The sequence below is a fragment of the Episyrphus balteatus genome, chromosome 3, assembly GCF_945859705.1.
Source record: "Episyrphus balteatus chromosome 3, idEpiBalt1.1, whole genome shotgun sequence".
In the NCBI taxonomy this organism is placed as follows: domain Eukaryota; kingdom Metazoa; phylum Arthropoda; class Insecta; order Diptera; family Syrphidae; genus Episyrphus; species Episyrphus balteatus.
The window spans coordinates 122,691,291-122,709,247 of record NC_079136.1 but is presented as its reverse complement, the minus strand read 5'-3'; the positions used below and the strand labels follow the sequence as shown (position 1 = coordinate 122,709,247).

Sequence of the window (17,957 nt, the reverse complement as noted above, 5' to 3'; positions counted from 1 at the left end):
AACTTTTTTTATCTTCCTCTATAGCGCCATATAAAAAATGTAACTCCATTTAAAGCTGATAGATATACCTACTTAAATAGCAAAAGTTAACTTTTCTATATTCAATCCTCTCTATGGATGATGTTGAGAGAGATGTCGAATGGAGCTACGACGAGCAACGTCCGTAGTGGCATTCACACTACAACTTGTACTATCTACTATTACCCTCTCCTCCCTCTGCCATATCAAAGCTCTTCCCTGCTATATTTATTCATGCTCTATAGTCAACCAACCTGACATGGACATTTTTCCATTCATATAGTGGTAGTGGGGTCCCCATCAGCCAGACGGGGCTGGCTGGATGGGGCAGTCACAACCACCACCATCTCCATCAACCAGCCAGCCAGCCCGTTGGATGGACCGTGGGAACCAAAACCATTGTCGATTTTTATTCCCTCTCTTTCGAGTGCCTTTCTCGCTATATCGTTGTTATTGTTTTTTTTTTTATTTTTTACTTTTTCATAACTCATAAAAAATTAATGCGAGAAGAGAACAGAAGTGCGGGTCCCTTCCCCTTTTTTTTTCGTATTATTTCGTAGACCAAAACTGAACTCTGAAAAATAAAGCTGACGGACTTGTGTCTGTCTACGGATGCGTTCTCTATTATTAAGCAGTTTCGATTACAGAATTATTAAGTTCGTTTCTTTTTGTGAGCGAGCGAGGAAGGGAAACCCCGTCCAGGGTGCCAGTTGCCAGTTGTCCAGCAGCGATTGGCATGTGAGTTATGCTATGGTGTCAAAGTCATTTAAACATATAGCACAAAAAATATGGGTTGAATAGAAGGGGTACAGGGAGCAGTATGAAGATAGCTTCTGCGGTGCGGTTTATGATGATGATGATGATGACAGTACAGTGGACACTTTTGGTGGGCCCCCTTAAGTAGGTTGATAGGTTGATATTGATTTTTTAAATAAATGTACATAGTTGATCTACTATAAATGGTTTAGTGGATTGTGTAAAGTCTGGCTAGTGGACATCGTGGTACACAACTATCTTTTGTTTAGTGTTATGGTTATATGAATTATTGAAGCGCCGATTTGTTTGATCGTTGAGTCAACAAGGCGGGAGTTTTCTTGTTTTTTGACAGAAAAGAAAAAAATATATTAAAGAAGCATCCGCATGGTAAATCCCAAGTAAAGAGAACCGATTTTTGACTGTCATGTCAATTGTTATGTGGGAAAATATGTTACATCAATTGGATTGATGGGAATTTTAAGATTTACTGTGAAATAAGGGATTGGATAACGTGAATTATTGATATCACATAAAATAGTATCTAGTGATTTTAGGAAAAAATATTCCATTGAATAGACATATGTAACTGATAGATAATTTCGACAATTTACATTTTTTTTACTAACTATACCTTTGAAACAATCATTCGGAGAAAAGTGTCAAAACATCTTTTGTAGAGAATTGTCAAAACTCGTACCAGGTTTTGTTTTGAACGTGATAATGCCAAAAATTGATATTTTCGCCATTTGACCTTGACGTTTCGGGTACGTACATTTAAAAATCTTCACTTGTATAATTTTCCTCAGCTTTGTCTGAACTAACTTTGCTTTAAAACAGATTTAAAAAAAAAAAAACATTATGTAAGATACCCGACTAACAATTTTGCTTCTGTAAAGCTTTATACATGCTTCTTTTGCTTCTATAAAGCTTTATAGAAGCAAAATTGTTAGTTGAGATAGGTACATATCTTTTATTCAAAGTTTTGAGCTCGAAAATAATTTTTTCAAACTATTCATCATAAAACAGCTTCATTAAAATAATACTTAAATGGATGTTTGACATTTAGGTCGTGTGTGAATTGCGTTAAATAGTTAACACCGTGTACAATTTTTGACACTATTGAATAAAAAATTTTCAGCTGATACAAATTTATTGGGCTCTGGGACCTGCTTAAATTTGAGTTAAATTTTGTTTGCAGATGGTTTCGTTTTGTTTGTTTTTTTATTAAAAAGGAGTATCATGGCAGAAAAAAGGCAAAAAAAAATTTTTAAACAATAATTTTTTTTTAATTTTTTTGTTCACCTCAATAAAAAAAATTTACACGGTGTTAACTATTTAACGCAATTCACACACGGCCTTAAAAAAAAATTGAAGCAAAAACTTTAAAAAGCTTCATTTGGATTTAAATAAGCACGAAAAAAAATGAAATTTTTTTTAAGTAAAACTTTTTTTTTAATACTGAGTTTCTTAAAAAATAGTGCAGAAAGCTTAGATTTCAGGTTTATAAATCAATTTGTAAGAACTTTTTCTGCAAAAAAAAACAAATTACAATATGAACTCAAAGAAAAAAAATATTTGATATCGGGATAACTATTTCAAATAGTTTAAAATGGTTATTTATGACCTCAAGTTTATTGAATTTTTTAGCATTTTCTACTGCATAAATGCTAAATGAGATAATTTCACAAGTTATCTCAGTTTGAATTTAATTGTAATAGTTTCCTATTCGATTTGAAATTCGAAATGAGATATTTAGTAGAATAACTAAAGCAAATTATATATTAGGGAACCCGGCCGAACAGCTCTGATTTTGACGATTTTTTTTTTTCAAACGTAGGTAATTAAAAATACTTTAAAGTCTATAGATTAAAAATTGCTGGTGTTGCCGTATTGTTTTTTAAAATTAAAATTAATTTTTTTTAACAAAACCATTTTTTTTTCATTAAATTTCATAAAACAAATGATAGCAAAAGATTCTCTAGGTAATTTAAGGAATATATATAAAAGGCAGTAAGGGACAATCTTCAATCTTTTAAGCGATAAATGCAATTTTCTAACATTCTGACCTCAAACACAAAAAATATATTTTGAAAACAACGGCAACACCTACAATATTTTAAAATACATTTTTAAAAAGCCAGAAGCTCATTCTTAGCTCTTAAATTTAAATCCACTAAATTTAATCAAGACTTTTTGAAAAAATGGTCCTCAAACTCAGAATTTAAAAAAAAATGTTATTAGAAAAATTTAAAATGACTTTTTTCCAAACTTTTTCTCATAAAATATGAATTTATTTAAAAAAAATTTTTGGCCATAAATATTATCAGTTGAATTTCGAAGCAAAAAAGGTAAAAATATCACACTTTTGGAAAAAAAAATGAAAAATTACTTCAATTTCAATGGTTTTTTTTTATTAAAACTGAATTTTTGCCTTGAAATAATTAATTTTCTCAAAGACTGTGGTAAATAGAAACTTTAAATTTTTGCTATTTAACTTTCAACAGTAAGGGTTATTAAATGAATAAAAAATAATTTTATGTTTAGATGTTGAACTTAAAAAAAAAAAAATAAGTTACATTTTTTTTTCAAAACTTTTATTAAAAAAAGTTCTTCGAAAATGAAATACTTTTTAATTTTTTTCATAAACCGTAACACATATTGACATTTCCTTTTATAATTTGAAATAATAATAAATGCGGCCAAAAAAATTTGAAAATAAATGCATTTTATATTACGACCAAGTTTAAAAAACGACATGTTAAAATTTTTTCAATAATTTTTTTTTTCAAAAATCTGAGTTCAATTACCATTCTCTCAAAAGCCGTTCATTCAATTAACTTAATTTTAATTTTACATATATGACTAAGCTTCTAGCTTTTAAAAAATGTATATTTGAATATTGTAGGTGTTGCCGCTGTGTTCAAATATTTTTTTTTGTGTTTGAAGTCAATTAATAAGAAAATTGCATCTATGGCTTGAACTATGGAAGATTGTCCCTCACTCCCATATATTTTTTTTCCTTGAATTTCCTAGACAATCTTTTGGCATCAATTAATTTATGAAATTTAAGAAAAATTTTTGAAAAAAATTTGTTTTTGTTCACAAAAATCTTCAATTAAATTTAAAAAATCAAAACGGCAACACCGGCAATTTTTAATCTATAGACTTTAAAGTATTTTTAATTACCGACGTTTGAAAAAAAAGATCATCAAAATCTAAGCTGTTCGGCCGGGTTCCCTAATATTGCCAATTTTTGAGCTTTAGTTACTCCACTAATTCGAACTGACCAAATTAGCGAAGTTATCTAATTACTGACATATCTTTAATTTTGTTAATTATTATAATTAACAATTTGTATTAACAAAAATTATATTTTGTGGAAAACTGAGAAAAATTTTAATACAAATAATAAATAAAATGGATGGATTTACATAAGTTTAGGAACTAGAAGCTTATTGATACATTTTGAAATATAAACATTTATTGATTTTTTTTTATTGCTAACAACTTTGCCATCAATAGGTGTGTTTTTTATTACAACCGGTCTTAACTAGACAAAAAAAACGCAGTCTGGGCTAAGCAATTTACATGTTAAATACAACAACACCTTAGCCCCTTGGGCTTAGTTGTTTAGCCCGGAGATTTATCTGGGCTTAACTTTTTGAAGAGCTTTAAATCTGTGCTACCAAACTAATTTTTTCATAAATTGTTTAGAATTTGTTTGAAAACGTGAAAACTCACGTTTGGAAGGACAAAATGTATTAAAATAGTTTTGCTAGCATACATTTTTGTATCTCTTTGTAAAACATACATGAAAAATACAAGAAAATGACGAAAGCGAAAAATATGACAACTCTAAATTTGTGTTGTGTCTGCTGTTTTCGGAGCATTCAATATACAGTGCTGCCAAGATTTCAGGTTAAGCCCCGAGGCGTTTTTTTTGTCCAGTTAAGACCAGTGGTAATAAAAGCTGAAACACAATCACGCTTTAGGGCGTCGCTTCGTTGCGTTACGTTGAGAAATCCTCAAAGCGCGCTTCTGTCACTTTGACTTTGAACAGCTGATTGCAACATAAAATCTGCTGTCAAATAAAAAAAACACAGTCACTAACAAAATTATTGGGCCAAGTCTTTATCTTGATTTAATTGTGGAAAAATGAAAAAGGATATTAATGTGTTCAAAAAATGCATAGAAATTTGTTTATTCTTTAATCCTATATTTATAAAAACAAAACCAATCAAAATATATTGTTTTTTAACAATAAAACATCATTAAATTTTTTTTGTTTTTAATACGTAAATTGTTTTGATTTAAAATATCTCGATGTCGTTTTTTTGTGCAAAATCTATATAGAGAAATTAAAAAACACACATAGTTTTACAATAATTAATTTTTTTTTATTCCCATTTGGCGCAATAATAATGTGGGTGACTGTAACTATGTCTGTTAAATGTCAGAAAGGGAGCAAAAGTTCAGTCTGGTTGAACTTTTGCTCGCTTTCTTACGTTTCCTTACGTTTGTCAAAAAAAGCGTACGTAAGAAAAGCGTCGTTGTGTGAGGATACACAGATTTCCTATAGTTGAACTTTTCGCAGTTGTCGAAATCGACGGCAAAGCGTGATTGTGTTTCAGCTTTAAAAAACACACCTAATAATTCAATTTATTAAAAATTCAAACTCTTTATAAAATATTATAACACTTGGCATCACTTATAAATTATTTACAACCTGAATATATAGTTTTCCCTTTCTTACCAATGGATTATTCTTTCATTTCATTTCTCCACCCAAGTACACTACTAATCAAAACTATTTTTAAATTCAAAATATCCCAATTTCCCTTACAAAACTTCATTTAAATATGATTTTCACAATTGATTTCATTTTCAATTGATTTTATAACTTCACTAAATGAATATTTAATATCATTTCCATTCAAAACATCACAAAATTAAATTTAGAAGAAAGAAAAACAAATTAATACCGTGGGAAAATACTGACTGCACAAACAGGTGTTTTCATCATTGTGTGCGTGTTCAATTTTCCCATAAGAGAATTTACTATTGAAAATATATTCGCACTCTTCACACTAATAGATAAAAATAACAAATCTACCGGCTCGCTTTGTTGAATGAGATACTTTTCTAGTGTAATGTTAACGCACAATATGATTGCCACCATACGTTTTTTTTCTTTTCTTGATGACAAACAAATTTGATGTGACTTTTATTTATACTTAAACTTTTATAGTTTTTAACATGAAAAAGCTTACAAAAATGAATGGATAATAATAGAAAAACACTTAACACTCTCGGATTTTTAAACAAAACTAGAGAAAGTAAAAAAAATATTTATCATGGGGCAACATTACTTATTCAAAATAATTGTAGCACCCTCTTAAAGATTTTTTTTTTTACAAAATCAATATAATTTCAATCAACGAATAGAAGGCATTTAAGGTTCTATATTCTTGTACGAATGTCAAGCTAAATTTGAGCTGATATTTTTGATCTCCATATTTATTTCTACGCTTTCTTGACAGCGCTTAATTGTGACAGATACAAAATGTGCAGTTGAAAACGAAAATATGATGTATGTGGTTTAAATCTGAAGCAACACACAACTCGGTTGAAATTCTTAAATTAATTTAAGCTTGGCTAAATTTTGGAGAATTTTATTTAGGTGCTAAGATTAAGCTTGATCTGTGAACAAAAAAATGCATCGATTTTACAGCGATAAGACATAAAACACTTTAGATGGAATTTTTACTTGAAAATGGCTGTGAAGTAAAGATTTTTGAAAAGTATCAAAAGTCTGAGTGCGTTGTTAAAAACGCTCTATGTGTGATGATTCCATATCTAGATTTTAAGCCTCAACCAGATGTGTTAAAAAGACAAAACAAAAAATGGACCTCCTTTACCTTGGTTTAAGTGTTCCCCATAGCCCTGTTCCATTCGAGGTGGTAGTTTACTACTAGTAGATGTTTTGGTTAATCTAGTACTATCATCTACTCATGCTCTTCTTCCCGAGTAGATACGATTTGTATTGAATTCGTTGAAAGTGCGTTCCATTGAAAATCGCTAGTAAAGTACTTAGCCACCTCCCAATTTAACAGGGCTCATATTACGCTGGGTAAAACAATATTGACAGCTGAACGGAAAGATGTCGCAACTATAAATTAATTCGGCTAATGTTCTGAAATATACACATGCCGTGCGGTAATATGATATGCAAATATATTATAGCCAGTCTTGGATGGGATTGTTTGATTTCGCTCAACAGCACATGCCATTTTTCGTTCAAAATTTCGTTGTGCAATTTTTTTATGGAAAATTTTCATTTTGCTTTATAATGGAACGCAGTTGGTTGGACAATACCCCATCTTTCAACCAACACCTCTCAATAAAGCTTGATTTCTTATATCGAAAAAAATGTTAAAATGTTGATTTGACGTTTTTTTTTCTAAATTTTGACAATAGAGTGGTGAATAAATTGGGTTGAAATTTATCCAGCTGAGGAGCAGGTTAAAATTTGACACTAGTGGTTAAAATTTGACGTTTATCAAGATAAAAAGATCAAGATATATTCGAAATAATTTTTTTTATAATGCGTGGATATTTAAAAAAAAATGTAAAAGTATTCCTCAAACTATTGGTGTTTTCGTTTGGTGAAAAAATCATTTTATTTTTTGATCTAAATCTGTCAAAAAACTGTTGTTGCGACAACTTAATTGTAGTTGAACAGATCAAAAAGTGATAATTTGTCGATAAAATAAAAAAAAAAATCTTAAATTGTGAATTTCTTACATTTCCATACTAGAATATTTAACTTTATATATTTTCAGCTAGGTTTTTTTAAAAAAAATGATTAATAGAATATAAGAAAAACCATTTTTTAAGGGGAATTTGGTTTTATCTTGAGGGAATTTTAATCAAAGTAGTGCCAAAAAAAAAAAGTCCCACTTAACCCAATTCACACAGCAAAAAAATACATTTGATCTCTTTTTGAACCAAACTTTAAAATTTAGCCATCGTTCAATATTAAACCAACATTTTAACCCAATTTCGCAAACGGCTCTTAATTCATAGAAGTGATAAGACAAACAGAACTTTTAAAAAACAAAATTACCTTATACTTGATTTTGAAATAACAAGATTGGCAAGCATACCTACCCCACGATAAAACTAGTTTGTTTTGTGGGAAGTTGTTCAGTTCGTGTTTACGTTTGCCCCATTCAACTTATTCAATTGACTGGTAAATAAATCCAAAAGTACTACAAGATTTTTCTCCATTCAATCAGAAATTCAATTCAAAAAAGGATTCATTCATTAAATTAAATACAAAATAAAGGATAATAATTTAAAATAAAAAGAAACAAAAAATTAAATTAGCCGTGTCGTCAGTCGGTCTGTATCGGTGTGATTGTGGTGGTAGTTGTAGAGGAGAAGTGCTTCTTTCCTCCTCATTTCATATATAAAAAAAAAAAAAGTGACGCAGTTCAGTGGTGTGCTCTCTCCTGCTCCTGCTGTTGTCTTTTTTCTTTTTGTTATTTTTTTTTTTTTTCTATCTCGTCTATAAATGACAGCAGCTGTCATTTTAAATCGCTTCTTCGCGTTCAAAAAAGGATTCGCTACTATATTTTGAACAAAAAATACAAGAAAACTTCAATTTCTTTAAATTTTTTTAGTTTTAATTTAAAAGAAAATTAAATTTTCTTCAATATTGTGCCAAAGATTTTTCCATCAATAATTTGCCTATAATAAATATTTTGTATGAAACAAAAAATAATAACTGTGATATATCAAAAAAAAAATACATAAATGTTGCTAAATAAACAATCTTCTATTCGGTGTTTTTTTATTTTTTTACAAATTGCATTTTCTTGTTTATTATCTCGTCTATTTTGAGTTGTGTTTTTAATTCGTTTTGATTTTAAACAATGTGGATTAAATGAAGAGTCTAGGATCAGACAATTACACAGACGCCAGCGGAATGCCTCATTTTGGTTTAGGTGGTGGTGGCGGCGGAGGAGGCAATGGCGGCAATGGTGGCTACGCACAAACTCCTCCAAGTCCGCCACAACATCAACAACACGGTGGCAATGCTCTATTGCCACCAAGTCCGCCACAACATCATTTGGGTTTAATGCCGGCTGCCAGGATGGCTGGCGGCGGTGTTGGCAATGTTGTTGTTGGTGGAGCCGGCCTTTTGCCAAGTGGATCTGTGGTCCCGAATTCAATTTATAGGCCACACATTGAGGACAAAAAGCTGACGAGAGATGCAATGGAACGATATATGCGCGAGCGAAATGACATGGTTATTGTTATATTGCACGCCAAGGTAAGATCATCAACGTAGTTAGTTAATTAAAATGGGAAATGGATTTACTTGGTAGTGGCAAAAGATTTTCAAGAGATTATGTCTTGATATTGGAAATGTAATTAATAAAGTATGCAGCAGGTAGGCCTTAAGAACACACGTTCAAGGTGATCCTATAACTATTGTTTGATTTTGAGGCGATGACAGCGGCAGGTTTTTCTTTTTTTGCTTGGAATTTAACTTGGTTCTTGGTTGTACGAGTATGGAATTTGTCCTCAATTTTTGAGTGCAAATTCTTTTCTTAAAATTTTTATAGTTTGTGGTTTCTGTGGTGGGTATATTTTGGATAAGAACCAACACGCAGATATATTTTTTTTTATATAATTTCAATTCCTAAGATATTTTATAAAGTTTTATCCAAATTCACTAAAATTAACCGCAAAATACTGATAAAATTAAAAGTAACTAGATTGTAACTTACAAATTCTTAAAGGCTTTGCAAAGTTTTACAACGAATTGATTCAAATGTTTTATGAATGGAATTTAAACACCTTTCCATTTCAAGATAAACCTAATAAAGATTGCAAAGTACTGTGTAATTTAAGGTTGTGTGTGAATTGCGTTAAATAGTTAACACCGTGTAAAATTTTTGACACTATTGCGGTGAACAAAAAAATTTCAGCTGTATGGCTTATTGTTTAATACTTTTCTCTGTTTCTTTTCTGCCATGAAAGTCCTTTCTAATAAAAAAAAAAAAAACAAAAAACAAAAAAACAAAACAAAACAAAACCATCTGCAAAAAAAATTTAACTCAAATCTAACCAGGTCCCAGCAGGGCTACCTTTGCGCCTCTAAAGATGCGTTTTTCCTCTTTTTTTCACCCAATCCACTTTCCCTCTACTTTTTCAAAATTGTCAAAAAATCCCTCCTTTTGATATTTTGATTCCTCTTTTTCCTCTTTTTTTGTAATTGTAAAAAAAAATATACGTTGCTGTTGTTTAGCGCTGATTTGATTTTTATAAGGTTATTTTTAATAAATTTTGTTTACGAGTAATATTTTTATTATAACCACAGTTTTAATTTTAACAAAAATTGTGTTAAAAGGTTTATGTTGCGGTTCGGGAAAGGCGCAAATGAGGTATTTCGTGTGACTGTTGTACTTAACTTATTCTATTTTTACATTTTTTTATTGGGGTCTCTTTTTTTTTATCAAAATCCTCTTTTTTATCCTCTTTTTGAAAATCTACTAAGGTAGCCCTGGGTCCCAGAACCCAATAAATTTTTAACAGCTGAAATTTTTTATTCACCTCAATATTGTCAAAAATTTTACACGGTGTTAACTATTTAACGCAATTCACACACGGCCTAAGATATAAAAAATTCAGTTTACAGGAAATTGAAAACAAATTCCTAATAAACTTTTGAAGTTTTTGTCTTCTTATCATGATTGTGATTTAAAGATTTAGTAATTTCCAAATCACAATTATTATTCCTGTTTACGTGTTATTAGTTTGTAATTATGAAATTATGTACAATTTTCAGGCGAATCCTTTTCAATTCTTTGGAAAAATTATTATTCGTCAAAAAAGACAAGGCGATCGTCAACCATACTAACTATTACGCCACTGAATTGTACTACCTATCTGAAAAACTATTGCTAATCCATATTTGGAAGCCAAAAGATTCTTATGACACAGTTTTAACTACAGATTTTTTTTTTTTAACTACCTATTTAATGTAGAGATGTCGCGAACATTGATTTGGCCGAATACCGAATATTCGGCCACGCTCCTCGGCCGAATACCGAATATTCGGCCAAGGACACTCAGAAAAAAACGTTGGTAATTTCAAAAATTTTATACTTTGTCTCAAGAATAGATGTGGCTTAAAAAATTCCCAACAGCATCGTATTGTAACGATGAATAATTGAACTTCTTTTAAGATAAATATCTGAACCTACTAATGCAAAGGTAGACATCTAAAATCGAATTATATATGAGGACTGTTCGCTGTTCGAACGGCGGAATCATTCAAGTGGTGGTCAACACATACTACAAAATTTCATATTTTGACAACATTAGCTAAAGTCTACCTTTCTTCTCCTGGGACAAGTGTTTACAGCGAAAGAATATTTTTCGAAGCGGGAATAGTCTCCGAAGATAAACGTAATCGTTTACTACCAACAAATGCGGAACAAATAGTTTTCATTCACCAAAACTTGCCTTTAGTAGATTATAAGTACCTACTAAAATTACAATTTTTTAATAAAACACACATTTTATTATAATAATTTATGTCTTTTTTCTTCTCCATTTGGTATTCGGTATTCGGCCGAATAGTTAAACTATTCGACCGAATACCAGAAAAATAGGCCGAATACCGAATAGTGGCCGAATGTTCGCGGCATCTCTAATTTAATGTCACATAAAAATTGAATGGTCCAAGGGGAAAACAGCACAATTCCATTTCAACTCATTCCGAGAAAAACACAATTTAAAATGTTGTACTTCATACAACTTAAGGCGCATCATTTATTTGTTTTTTTTTTTTTTTTTTTTTTTGTAAGGCTTAAATTTGGGTGCAGGGTCATAAGTCCACGGGCCAAAAGTATACATAATGGACTACTGACTCGCTTGGGTGGGTTATAAGTCCACAAATCAATTATAAACTTACAACCCACCGAAGGGTGTCAGAAACCCACAAAAAAGTTAGCCAGAACTCCATAATTTTTAAAAAGATGTGGAAGGTGCTTAAGGAATATTAATTTGTAAAGAATGTTGAAACGTAAATTTTTTTTTCAACAATATTTGTAAATTGATTTTTTAGTTTTTTTTTTTGAAAATTTTATGTTTTTTTTTCTTAACTGACTCGAGTTTTGTTTGTAAAGCTTATTGGAGTAATTTTCGAAAACTCACACAAAGCAAAGAAGAACAAAATTTTGTTCAAAAGACGATTTTTTTGGAGTCTCATAGTGATAATCGCCACTTATTTGGGGAACTATCTCGCAAACAAAGCGGGCTAATTAATTATCACATAGAGATTAAAAACAAATAAATCCCAATTAATTGGCGGAAAGCGAAGCGGAAACAAATTTGCTCACATGAGAATCTATTTAAATTGCACAAGCCAAACGCGAAGCGGAAAAAAATTTTGCCCATGGGAGAATCAATTTTGAGGTGTGAAAATAAAAATTCGCGCGAATTTTTATGCCTCATTTTTATGCTTAGTATATTCTACAAGGCGTCATAATAAGTTTATTTTCTCTTAAAAGTGGGAATAATGCGTTTTTCCCCTGGTACCTTCAGGTGGCTTCTAACAATTTTTTTTAATTTTTGAAACGTGGAACTCAAAATTGGGGAGTAGAAATGATAATTGTTCCATGACATCTAATTAACTATAATTAAATGGAAATTTTACCCGAAATAATGTGTTTAAAATTCAATTCCGCAAATTATAAATTTGATACCACTAAAAAAAATTGTTAAAATTTAACCATGGTAAAAACTTTAACGTCTTTTACACATTTTTTGAATTTAGAGACAGTACCTAAGTTTAAAAAATTGGCCAATATGTGCCACTTATTTCAATGACAATAATAATTGATTAGATATGTATTTTGGATATAATTTTACAATATTAAAACTTCGAGGAAGCACAAATTTAGTTTAAGATAAAAGCGATTGGTACTTTGGTAAAAACTCAAAACAAAAACCGTATGGCTAATACCAAATTGCATTTCTATCTGCTAACATTCACAAAAAATTCTAATTTATTTATCACTTGATGAGAAACACCAAACAATTTTTGGTAAAAAAGATGAAAAGTTTAAACTTAGCATTTTTTGTACATTCAAACCAAAAATGGGCGAAGGCTCGTTATCAAGAACCATAGGAAAAGCAAAAACATGCAAATTTTGAAACCAAATTCGAGATAGTGCTGAAAAAAGTTTTTTAACTTTTCAAAAATTAAAGAAACAAAATTTTTCATAACATGGTTCCTAAACCAATAAATAGTATATAAATCTTCTGTTGATTTGTTTTACACTCCTTATATTATTTCTTTTAACGTCATGTAAAACCGTAAAATAATTAACTTTTATCTTGAAGGAAATATTTTGCATTTGGAAATATTTAAAATTTATTCGAGTCTGTAAATTTGAAACTGGTTCAGAATTTAATTTACTTTCTGCTTTTCATGTAAGACACGCTAATTGCTTTTATATTTAGTTCAAAGTTTAGCTTAATTTCCGAAGATATGCTCCGCGAATTTGCTAATGAACTGCTTTAACCTATTATCGCCCACTCTATTCAGGCGAATACAGCTTAACCATCCAACTTTTGAGCTTAGCTTTCAACTTTTCCTAGAAACTCTCCTCAGAAACTATAAATTTTGTATCACTATCCAGATCATGAGAAGAAATACTCTATATCAATATTATGTAGTGCAACCCATCTCACGAAGTAAGCGATACCAATCAAAGTAGAACGAAGAGAGTTTTTTTTAAGTAGCATTGAAAAAACACATTGATATTTTTAGCGTGTTTATGAATAAAAAAAAGAGATTGGGTGGACAAAATAAACAAGTAGCAATTAAACGAAAAAATGGTGGTCGGTCTTTACTTTACTTACCTTTAGATTGGGCATTGACTGCCCGTCTTTTTGTGCTTAAATATAGAGGCAATTATTTTTAACGATCAACAATCGTTCAGACATACATATCATAATCCGTGCTCCAAAAACAAATTTTTGCATGACCTGTAAATTTTGTGCTACCTTTTCTTCCAAATTGTTTGACTTGCCGCAGAAAAATATTTGACTTATTGATATAACGCTTCATTATATTTATTGATTTATGTTAGGTTCTAGTGAAGTTTTTTTTTTGACTATAAGAAAGTTACGCTTGTTACAAGTCTCAGTCGACCAAACTATTAAATCAATTCTTGTTATATATTGAGTTAGTTGCATTCCATGCCAAATCTGCCATTAAAAGTCATTTTTACACTTTTTTTTTTTAAAGAATAGTTAACAAAGTTGGGTGCGTATGTTTTTCATTGATAAAATTAAATTAATATACACAAAATTACCTAATTTTTAAAACGCATTTAAAAGTGATTTTTTGTAAATGTTAAGAAGAAACTTCGAATTCTATTTTCTCCCCTTTTCGAATTTTAGTTGCTCCGAATTTCGTATTCGAACACATTTTGCAGATTCATAGGCGTTTCAAAAAACGAACGGATTTACAATTCGAAAAATGTTTGACGTTTTCAATCCGGGTAGCAATTTTCTACCGGAAAACAATATTCTCCAACAAAAAAGTAGAATCAATCCGTACGGATTCAATTTTCGTTTCCGTTTCTGTGAATAAAAAAATAATTAATGAAACGTTTATGAACCTGCCTAGTGTATCCCCATTTGTATTTGTTTTAAAAAGTAATTTTCATCAAACAGGATAGTCAACACTTCAGTGCATTGAGGTAAAGTCATCTTAGTGTATTTGTTTAAAATTTAGTACCTACTGTACAAGTTTCAACTTTTGACGAATTTGTTTTTTTGTGAAGCAAATATTTTTTCATTAAAAACTGTTTTATTTTTAATAAAATAAATAATAATTATACTAAAAGTTTTTTGTTTTACTTTTTTTTTCAAGCAAAAACACTGAGAGTAATAGACTCTAAACAGAAAATAAACTAATTTCATGTTATGCCTACACTTTCTGAAAGCAGAAGTTAATTCTCTTAGATACATTTTAAATCAAGTTTATTGAATAAAAAACTCTTTAAAAATACATAACTCAATTTTTTGAAAGAAAAAAAAATCAATTTTAAGGAGAACTTTGAACAAAATAACGGTCATTTGAAAAAAGATTATATGAAAGAATATTTTGGCGATGGTAAATTACACATCGACTGTGTTGTAAAAACCTAGTCTTATAGTACTTAATAATTGCATTTTTTTAGATACACTACCATCATCTGTTTTTTACAAAAGTCGATAATATCTTAAGAAAACTTTACATAGGTACTGAATTGCGAAAAACGTAGGTTGCCTACTTTCATCTTAAATAACTACTACCAAATTGAAGTTCTCAGTTACATAAAAATTGAATCATTATTTTTTTCCATAAGAAAATAGTTTGGTTGATCGTTTCTATAATCAAGGAACAAATTAATCCCTCACTCCAATCAATTTATTTTCCTACAAAGTTTAAATTGAAAGCAAGGTAGGATTTACTTTAAAACTAATCTGAAATAAGACATTTTTTCTATAAATGTTTCTATTAAAACCTTGATCAATCCTCAACTTCCATAACAAATCATTAACTTGACCACCAAAACCGCTTACCCTGGATTTATTTTTAATGGCACCATCAACCTTCATTGAATCTGGCCTGGCCACTGGTACAAGTGTTCCTTTAGATTTTTTTTTTAGTTTCGCCCACAGAAAATCTATTAATGTCGCCGAATAACAACAACTACAAACTATTGCCGCCTGGAAATGCAATTTAATTGCGTCCCCTGAATAATTTTTTGTGGTTGCTTTATGTTTTTTTTTTTTTAATTTTTGTTGCTATACATACCGGCGGTGGTGGTGGTGGTGATGCCGCTGGTGCATTTGTAAAAATTTTAATTTAAATTCAAATGCTACACACTTTTACAACCTTCACACTTGGTCGCACTCTAAAATTGTCCGCAATTTTAATTTTTTTTTTATTAATCAAAAAAACTACAAAAAAAAAAAAAAAAAACAATTTCAAATGACGATACATTTGATGAGTGTTGAAAATTCATCATTCTCTGTTACTATTTTTAGATTTCCCTAACCCCTTCTGTACTGAAACAAATGATTCCATTCATTTTGCAGGTCGCTCAAAAATCCTATGGCAATGAAAAACGTTTCTTCTGCCCACCCCCATGCATATATCTCTTTGGTAGCGGCTGGCGTAGACGCTACGAAGAGATGCTACAAAAAGGCGATGGCGAACAAGGTGCTCAACTTTGTGCATTCATTGGTATTGGCAATTCAGATCAGGATATGCAACAACTTGATCTAAATGGAAAACAATATTGCGCCGCCAAGACACTATTCATCTCCGATTCGGACAAACGAAAACATTTTATGCTCTCGGTAAAGATGTTCTATGGAAATGGCCATGATATTGGAGTATTTAATTCCAAACGCATCAAAGTCATATCGAAACCGTCCAAAAAGAAACAATCTCTGAAAAATGCTGACCTTTGTATAGCGAGTGGGACAAATGTGGCGTTATTCAATCGACTTCGATCGCAAACTGTATCAACGAGATATTTACATGTGGAGAATGGCCATTTTCATGCAAGTTCCACTCAATGGGGAGCATTTACGATACATTTATTGGATGATAATGAGAGTGAATCTGAAGAGTTTCAGGTAAGGATTTCTCTTTTAAAGGATCGTTAAGTTAAGAAACTATTGTTCCTTTCTCTTAGGTTCGTGATGGTTATGTGCATTATGGTGCTACTGTTAAGCTAGTGTGCTCAGTCACCGGAATGGCTTTGCCACGTTTGATCATTCGCAAAGTTGACAAACAAATGGCACTATTAGAAGCCGATGATCCTGTTTCGCAGCTTCATAAATGTGCATTCTATATGAAGGACACTGATCGGATGTACCTGTGTTTGTCTCAGGAGAAAATTATACAATTCCAAGCGACGCCATGTCCCAAAGAACCAAACAAAGAAATGATAAATGACGGTGCCTGTTGGACAATCATTTCGACTGACAAAGCTGAATATCAATTTTATGAGGGAATGGGACCTGTTTCGTAAGTTCAAATTAATTCTTGAGAAATTTCAAAAATATTAACTTTTGTTTATATGTAGTTCCCCTGTGACGCCGGTGCCAATTGTCAACTCTCTCAATCTAAATGGTGGTGGTGATGTTGCAATGTTAGAGTTAAGTGGTGATAATTTTACTCCACATTTGCAAGTGTGGTTTGGTGATGTTGAAGCTGAAACAATGTATCGATGTACAGAGACGCTGTTGTGTGTTGTACCAGAGATTTCACAATTTAGAGGCGAATGGCTCTGGGTAAGTTCTATTAAATAAATTAGAAAACTAAGCTAATTAATTGTTTTTTTTTTATTTATTTTCGTCTTAAGGTTCGCCAGCCAACACAAGTGCCTATCTCTCTAGTTCGAAACGATGGCATCATTTATGCCACTGGACTAACATTCACTTACACTCCAGAGCCTGGACCACGTCCACATTGCAATCAAGCCGAAGATGTTATGCGTACGAGACATAATAACAATAACATCAGCACAATGAGTAACAATAATGCTTCGATGAATAACCATCATCAGCAACAGACACAACAACAACAGCAACAGCAGCAACAACATCAGTCTTTGCCGTCTATATCCGATGTCCAATGGAATACACATGGTGGGCTTCCTTGAGATTGTCGGCAACAATCCCTGGCATTTTTCCTTATCTCGAATTTGAATTTACTAACTGAAAAGTATTTTTATAGTTTTTCGTGTTTTTTTTTTTTTTTTTAACAAAATATTTATTTTTATTTAGCTAATTTTCCAGCAAAATATTTGTTTTAAAAAAGCACCAATTTTATGTATTGATCATATTTTTTTTCCAAAAAAAAGACAGTTTAAGAGTTTTTATTTTTTTTTTTTAATTCCATTGTCATTTTTTGACTATAACTCTTTTTAGAATTAAGTTACTATAATGTCTGCTACAAAAAAAATATTCTTTTTAATTTTTTTTTTTGTAATAGAAATGTATCTTTCTTTTGATAAATTATTATACAAAAACAAACAAATAGAAATCTATTTTGCATATAAAACATACAAATACAAAAAAAAAATTATAAA

At 30.6% G+C, this 17,957-nt stretch overlaps 2 protein-coding genes across 2 annotated transcripts in view; one reads left to right on the top strand and one right to left on the bottom strand.

Moving 5' to 3' along the window:
* LOC129916155 (40S ribosomal protein S21) overlaps positions 1-10,284 on the bottom strand; it is a 329,284-nt gene extending 319,000 nt beyond the window's left edge. Inside the window, exon 1 of the mRNA XM_055995957.1 lies at positions 10,273-10,284. The gene's annotated coding sequence lies outside the window, so the exon portion shown is untranslated. The remainder of the gene's footprint in view (positions 1-10,272) is intronic.
* Positions 8,457-17,601, top strand: LOC129916147 (suppressor of hairless protein). The gene is made up of 5 exons (XM_055995946.1): positions 8,457-9,112; positions 15,952-16,497; positions 16,557-16,891; positions 16,950-17,157; positions 17,229-17,601. Exons 1-5 carry the CDS (start codon positions 8,723-8,725, stop codon positions 17,526-17,528), a joined length of 1,779 nt encoding a protein of 592 aa, XP_055851921.1. The 5' UTR covers positions 8,457-8,722; the 3' UTR covers positions 17,529-17,601.
* The last annotated feature ends 356 nt before the right edge of the window (positions 17,602-17,957 follow it).

What these genes read in the sequence shown, in the direction of transcription:
- LOC129916147 (XM_055995946.1), top strand. Translation starts at nt 8,723, where the DNA reads ATGAAGAGTCTAGGATCAGACAATTACACAGACGCCAGCGGAATGCCT. An exon ending in TTGTTATATTGCACGCCAAG is followed by an intron (nt 9,113 to 15,951) that starts GTAAGATCATCA and finishes TTCATTTTGCAG; the next exon opens with GTCGCTCAAAAATCCTATGG. An exon ending in GAGGGAATGGGACCTGTTTC is followed by an intron (nt 16,892 to 16,949) that starts GTAAGTTCAAAT and finishes GTTTATATGTAG; the next exon opens with TTCCCCTGTGACGCCGGTGC.